This window comes from Alligator sinensis, unplaced genomic scaffold, assembly GCF_000455745.1.
Source record: "Alligator sinensis unplaced genomic scaffold, ASM45574v1 scaffold1398_1, whole genome shotgun sequence".
Taxonomy (NCBI): domain Eukaryota; kingdom Metazoa; phylum Chordata; order Crocodylia; family Alligatoridae; genus Alligator; species Alligator sinensis.
This window is the reverse complement of record NW_005842417.1, coordinates 142,217-149,551: the sequence shown is the minus strand read 5'-3', so window position 1 is coordinate 149,551 and position 7,335 is coordinate 142,217. Positions and strand designations below refer to the sequence as shown.

The 7,335-nt window shown below is 47.5% G+C and overlaps 1 protein-coding gene across 21 annotated transcripts in view; it reads left to right on the top strand.

Moving 5' to 3' along the window:
• Positions 1 to 7,335, top strand: part of OBSCN (obscurin, cytoskeletal calmodulin and titin-interacting RhoGEF) — a 203,694-nt gene that overhangs the window by 56,762 nt on the left and 139,597 nt on the right. For all 21 annotated transcript variants that reach the window (XM_025211633.1, XM_025211618.1, XM_025211620.1 and 18 more), the window contains exons 14-18: positions 402 to 677; positions 1,871 to 2,146; positions 2,988 to 3,263; positions 4,565 to 4,831; positions 6,528 to 6,797. In XM_025211633.1, the coding sequence (XP_025067418.1) occupies positions 402 to 677; positions 1,871 to 2,146; positions 2,988 to 3,263; positions 4,565 to 4,831; positions 6,528 to 6,797 (1,365 nt within the window). The remainder of the gene's footprint in view (positions 1 to 401; positions 678 to 1,870; positions 2,147 to 2,987; positions 3,264 to 4,564; positions 4,832 to 6,527; positions 6,798 to 7,335) is intronic.

Below are 7,335 nucleotides of genomic sequence, written 5' to 3'. Positions count from 1 at the left end.
CCATAACGACAGCGAGCATTAGGATTTCTGCACTTACAGTGGGATTATACAAGATGGGGCTGTACAAACCGCCCCCCCCCCACAAAGGCAGAAAAAGCTCTGCACTGAATCTAACCCAGGTGAAACCTTGGCTCTACGTTGCCTTGAGAGAGTCTAGGATGAGCACTGGTATGGTGATGAACTGTTTTTGACTTGCTAACACAGATCCTTGATTTTCTTACAATATATGTTAAACAATAACCAGACAATTTATTAGACAAAAAAACTCTGAAACTGATTCACGTGTCATTGTGGCCATTTTAAGGGCGCACAGTCAGATTAGAGATGTGAATTGAACTGTTTTGCTTTTGGCAGCTTTAAGTTTCTGGATATAACTCAGCTGCATTGTTCTCTTGTATCAGAACCCGAAATTGTGTTTGCAAACAAGGAGAAGGTGCAGAAGGAGGTAAAGGCCACCCTCACAGAGAGCGCCACCCTGAGCTGCGAGGTGGCCCAGGCCAAGACCGAAGTGAAGTGGTACAAGGATGGAAAACTGGTCACTGCCAGCAAAAAATTCAAGGTGGAGTCCGAGGGCAAATCCCGGCACCTGGTTGTGCAAGGGGTGGAGAAGAAAGATGCTGGAAAATACACTTGTGAGGCTGCAGGCCAGGAGTTGACCTTCAAGATTGATGTCACAGGTGGGAAGGACACATCTCCATCCTGCAAAATATTGCCATAGTCTGAAAACAGGCTGCCCCTCTCCTCCTACCACTCTGGGTTGCTCCACCCCACCTTCCTGGTGCTCTGCTCACGGGGGGACATGGTGGCTGGCTGTGCGGGGCTGAGGGGAGAGGGGTGGCTGCAGAGCATGGCACAGGGAGTGGCCATGTTGTGGGAAGCGCTCGCCAGCTGTGTGGTGCAGGGAGTGGATCCGGCGTGTGGTGCAGGGAATATGGGGGGATGTGGTGCACAGGCTTAGGGTGTGGTGCAGGCAACAGCCATGGTGTGGGGAGCAACCGCTGGCTGTGGCCTCATGGTGCGGGCAGCAGCCTTGGGGTGTGGTGCACAGTGGTTAGTGGGGTGGGATGGATGGCTGTGAGTGGGGTGGCATGCGGCTTCAGGGCATGGCATGGGGGTGCTCACTGGATGTGGGGAGTGGCCCTGGGGTCCGGCACAGAGTTTAGGACGTCTTTATTCAGAATAGGCCGGTGTTGATCTGTAAGTGTGTTTTTAAATGGTTTCCTGAATTAGGGTTGTAGCATTCCCAGCTTGAGTGGGAAAAAAAATTCAAACCTGGCTTAGAAGACTGTGAGGAGTTCAAATCGGTTTTAGTATTCACATTTTGGAGCGCTGTGCTCATCCAGACTGATCCAAAACTCTGATTTGTATTTTTTGAGGTTTTTTTCATTCTAAGATGTAGATCCCAACCTCAGGGTGAGGCATGCCTCTTCCCAGATGGTGAAATGCCTTTCTGTCCTGGAAGGTACCCAGCAACTTCTTAGATTGGTACATTAGGTCCAAATTGAACAAGGTGCCCAAATAGGTTGCAAACTTTAAGCATGTTAAATCAAAGGAACTGCTCAACCTAAGGTTGCACGTGTGCTGATGTGAGTAGCCAAAATAGATTCTGCTAAATGATATGGGTATTGTACTAATTACAGGGTCTGTTCTGGAAGATTACCCTATCATTTGATTTCATGCTCGTGAGAAGAACAGAAAAAGGAAGAACTTTTGTGTTGAATGACCCGTTTTCAAAATATTTAAAGCCGCCCAGCAGAGACTACTGCTGTCAGCAAATGATGTGCTTCAGGGTTTACAAATATGCAGATCTGCTAAGACACATTAGATATGCTAATGTTCATCAATCTTTAATTTTGCCATGTCAACTCAGAGCCAGAAACAGGATTCATAAACCAGGAGAAGGTGCCGAAAGAGGTAAAGGCTGCTCTCACGGAGAACACCATCCTGAGCTGCGAGGTGGCCCAGGAGAAAGCTGAAGTCAAATGGTACAAGGACGGGAAGCTGCTCATCCCCAGCAAGAAATTCAAGCTGGAGTCAGAAGGCAAAACCCGACGTCTGGTTGTGCAGCATGTGGACAAGAGAGATGCTGGAGACTACACCTGTGAGGTTGCGGGCCAAAAACTGACCGTCAAGGTTGAGGCAGTCGGTGGGTGCTCTTCTCTCGGGCACTGGTATTGGGCAGAATTAGTCATTGGGAGTTATTATGGGGGATGTGTGCATGGTATGACTATCTCATACTCCTTAACTTCTGGCCACAATCGGGTCAAGATTTTCCTGAGGGTCACATCACTAAATTCAAATGAACTACATCACAAATGGCTTTGACTCATTGACTCGATGGGTGTTGTGTGGGTGGCACAGAATGCAGAATACGGCCAGCAGTCTGATGCCTGGGATTGCACCGGTTGTTTTTGCATTGTCTCCTTTGCACACATTATCACAAAGCCATGCACGGAGATGATGGGTGGAGAGAGAGAAGATTGCTTAGCAGCAACAGCTCTCGGTAACAAGGTTTGCCTTGGGCCGTGGCAGTGCATTATGGGAGACAGAAAAGAAGCTAAAAGATGAGACGCAAAGTAAGCAGATATGGCAACAGACAGAGTCATGGCAACACAGTGTATTGAGTCCCGTGAGTGATTTAAATTGGATTTAAGATTGATGCGAGAATAGGAAGGAGAGAAATGAAGATCATCATAACACACTGCAAAACAAGTGTTTTGAGGGACATGCTTGTGCACGTGCGTATTTGTGTGCTGTGATGATTTAATAAATTATGAACAATTTGCACAGGTTATTTCCTTTCATCCTTCTCAACAAAGGGTGCAAAACAAACGACCGATCTTCAGCTCAGTCTCCAGGTCATGATGGGTTTACATGGGGATGGTGGGCCTACGGTATGAATTGTGGTGCAAAACGCGGTTGAGAAATACACTTTTAAGGAGAAGAAAAGCCGGTTCGATGACTGTTTCTTTTGATCTCGTCCATAGAAGCTGAAGCAAAATTCCAAAAGAAACTTGTCCAGAAGGAGCCCATCGTTGTTCAGGAACATGACAGCATCACGCTGGCCACTTCAGTAACTCCTGAAACTTCTGCAGTTAAGTGGCTCAAGGATGGGGCTGAGATCAGGGGAAACAAGAAATATGAAATCAAGAGTGATGGGGCCTCCAGGACACTGATTGTGAAGGTGGCTGAGAGCAAGGACACTGCCGTCTATACCTGTGAGACCAAGAGTGACAAGCAGGAGTTCAAAGTACAGGTGAAAGGTGAGAGAAAGGAGCAGCAGGCACATGCCAGCTTGATTCCTACCAGAACTAAACTTGTCTCCCTGGGGGAGTGAGGCCCAGGGGTCAAACCTAATAATTATTCTCCTCCATCATTGCTCTGCTGTCTGGGTCCCTTGTGTGGCAGCTGCCATGGCTCCCTCTAAGGTTTGGCCAAACCATTTGGCCAACATCTGTACCAGTGAGTCTCAGCCATGGTGCCAAAGCACTCTGCGGTCCCTTAACATCCTGCCAAGGATGCTGCAGGGTGTTAGATGTGCAACCATGCTTCATAAGGTAAACCCAGAGATTTCCAAGAGGAATCCATAGCATCAAGTGTTTTGCCCTGTTCTGGGATTTCTGAGTCCTTTGCAATAGTCTTCAGCTCTATTATTTTTCTGTAGTCAAAAAAACTGATGGAAGCTAAGGGTTGGCATTTTTGGAGGGGTTTCTTGACTCTAAAGAAGAGTGCCTTGGGTCTAAAAAAGGTTGAGGACCAGCAGTCCCTACAGAGGAGAGCAAGGCGCTTCCTATGCCCAGTAGGCTAGTTTAGGACCCAGCCTGTCTCAGCAAAGTTTTAGCCTCATTTACACGTGACCTGAGCCATTGTACCTTGCTCTGTTTCCGGAGCAGCATGTGCTGCCCCTTCCTCCAGGGAGCGGTTGTAAATTTTCTCTAGCCCAGAAAGGTGGAGTAGGGCTGGCCCAGGAATGGATGAATCCTTCTATCTATCTTGATTCACTGAGATATCATCATAACTTTTAGTTGAGACGCTCTGATTACCCAGAGGAGTGGTCGCTGGGTTCAATAAACACAGAAATACATGAATGAGAAGAACTAAACAGTAAATTTTAACTGTGGAGCAGTAGGCAACTTCTGCAGACTCTTTGTCTCTTGCTAGCTAGCTAGATGCTTACTAACTGAGGGATTATCTCCCAGTGCCAACTCTCTCAGTCTCCTGTTAGGGAGCATCTATCAATTATAACCTGTATCACTACACCCAGGTAGGAAGAGAAGGATAGGGCTACAGCCAATCTCCATTTGACTGGGGCAAGTTCCTTGTATCTCTAGTGTCCTCAGATATAAAATAGAGGTGACTGTTTTCCCCACCTTCCTGAAGTGCTTTGAAATCTCAGGATTAAAAAGTCCATTTTATTGTCACCGAGTTGGAATCGGTGCCCACTGCTGACGCTGTCTTTCATTTCCACTTCCCTTTGTGCCCCAAATCCCGTTACTTAAAAGTAAAAAAGAGGTTCCCGAGGTGATTTGCTCAGCTCCTTTGTGTTCATTCTAACGAATCACAGAAATCCCTGTGAAGTTTGCAAAGAAACCGGAAGCCATGACTGCTGAGATTGGAGGGAGCCTCTGCCTGACCTGTGAGCTGAGCCAACCCAAGGGGAAAGTGGTGTGGCGCAAGGGCGGCACGGAGGTCAAATCCAACAAGCGCTTTCAGATCCGGGAGGACGGTGTCAAGCGGATCCTGACCATCACAGGACTTAGGGCTGACGACGAGGGAGAGTATACCTGTGAATCCCGAGATGACAAGAGCACTGTTAAGGTCACTCTCACAGGTACAGTGCCAAAACCAAACTGTGACAAACAGCTCCCATAGGGGCACTTATGTATGGGAAGCAGCAGGTAAGCTGACTGGGGGGGTGTCCATCTGCACGTGCAGCACAGCAATTGGGGAAGGGGTTGTGGCTCATGCTAGCTTGGCCCCCACTGCATGCGGCCTCCAACCACTTACACATCGAGCATCCCTGGCTCATGATATCGTTGCTTTTATGCAGAAGTTTATGTGGCATTTGGGGCAATAAAGGGTCCCATATTGCAGATGATGAAGGAAGGAAATGCAGCATGTGCAGGGAGATCCTGAGTATCAAAATTGCTAGAGTTAAGAGTTTCCTTCTGTGTTTTGCCAGCTCCATGTATAGAAATAGGTCAGTGAGAAATAATGTGACAGGAAATCTTCCTTGGATCTCTCAAGTGTATTTAACAGCCTTGCGGTAGCAGGACATTGCCAGTGCCCCTGTTCCCCTGCTTTACCTGTGCCAGGTTAGGGTGTTTGGGGTATCCTTGGGTGCTTTGTAGTTGGGTGACAGAGTTGTTTGTGGTGTTTTCAGACTAGGTTAGACAAGCACATGCATGGGATGGTTTGGATAGGGGTGCACCTGCCTTGAACCAAGTGACCTGTACTTACGGCAGAACAATCCCCTGCACCGGTGCAAGCTGGGGCTGACAGGCTGAGCAGCAGCTCTGCAGAAAAGGACCTGGGGGTGACAGTGGACATTAGGCAGAATACGAGCCAACAGTGTGCACTTGTTATGAAGAAGGCTACTGCCATCCTGGGCTGCATTGGTAGGAGCGTTGCCAGCAGATGAAAGGAAGTGATTCTGCCCCTCTATTCAGCACTGGGGAGGCCACATCTGGAGTCCTGTGTCCAGTTTTGGGCCCCCCACTACAGAAAGGATATGGAAACATTGGAGAGAGTCCAGAGGGCAAAGAAAATCATTTGAGGACTGGGGGACATGACTTCTGAGGAGAGGCTGAGGGAACTGCAGAAGAGAAGAAAGAAGTGGGATTTAATAGCAGCCTTTAACACCCTGTAGGGGGTTCAAAAAGGGAGCTGGACTATGCTCAGTGGGGGCAGATGACAGGACAAGGACCAATGGGCTCAAGTTGCAACAAGGGAAGTTGAGATTGGATATTAGGAAAAACTTTCTTTCTGGAAGGTTAGTTAAAGCACAGGAACAGGTTACCCAGAGAGGTGGTGGACTTTCCATCCTTGGAGGCTTTTAAGACTCAGCTAGACAAAGCCTTGGCTGAGATGATGTAGTTGGGGCTGGTCCTGCTTGGAGCAGGGGGTTGGACTAGATGTGACCTCCTGAGCTCCCTTCCCACCCTCGTTTTCTATAATGACCTCCTGAGGTCCCTTCCAGCCAGAGGCACCAAGGGCCCTGGTCCCCCTTGGGAAGAGAGCTGTCACCTGAAATGCATAAAACTTTCCACATGGCCATCATCGTGGGCCCCACCACCCCTGGCAAAAAAATAAATAAATCAGTACCTTTGCATCCAGCCCTACTTTTCTATGATCCTTTGACCCCTGTATCACAGTTCCCAAACTGCTCAAGTTGCAATGTCTCTGTCAAAGCAATGTTTATTCATACCAACGATGATATTACTGATCCTTTCTACTCTTCTGAGGTGCTCATGGGCTGGGGTTATCCCACGGATGCGCTGCTAAAATCTTTCCTTCTTGTCTCTCAGTCCCCAGAGTGGTGAAGTTCACTACAGGCCTTCTCAACACGGTGTGTGAAGAAGGAAAGGAGGCCAACTTCAAATGCACCGTCTCTCCCAGTGATGCTGTGATTACATGGCACAGGAATGGGGTCAAAATTGAAGCCAGCAAGAAATATGTGATCTCTCAGAAGGACTCAAACCACAGCCTCACCATCACTGACTTGACCATGAAGGATGCTGGGGAAATCTCAGCCGTAGCTGAGGGTGTGGAAACCAAAGCCACCCTCAAGGTCCGAGGTGAGAGACTGAAAGTCCCCTTTGCCCAGCTATGATTTTCCATCATGGGGTGTATTGTTTCATGCATTTCTTTTCCTGTTGACTGGATTAGCAATAGGTGTGAAAAATCCCATCCTTTCTGGCGTGTCTACATGAGACGCTGAGCGCACAATAGTGTGTCACAGCACAGACCATGCTAATACACTACTGCCCAGTATTATTTTTATTATATTATCTTTATAAAATAACCATTATATTACATGATGTTACATTATGTTTTATTATGTTACATTATATTATATTATGTTACATTATGTTACATTTAATAAAATAAATGCTTTTATGTACCCCTGCACAGTAGCATTACCTAAAAGACATTCACAAGCACTATTGCACATTGTCTCCAGTTACTGCACATTTATTTAGTGCTTGCACTATAAATGTACTAAATATAAGCACTAACTCAAGGCGCAGCAACGACTGCGCAGTAGCATCTCATGTAGACATGCCCTCTGGGCATTAGATTAAAGCCCACTGTGTGATGCTGCTGGACCTGCTC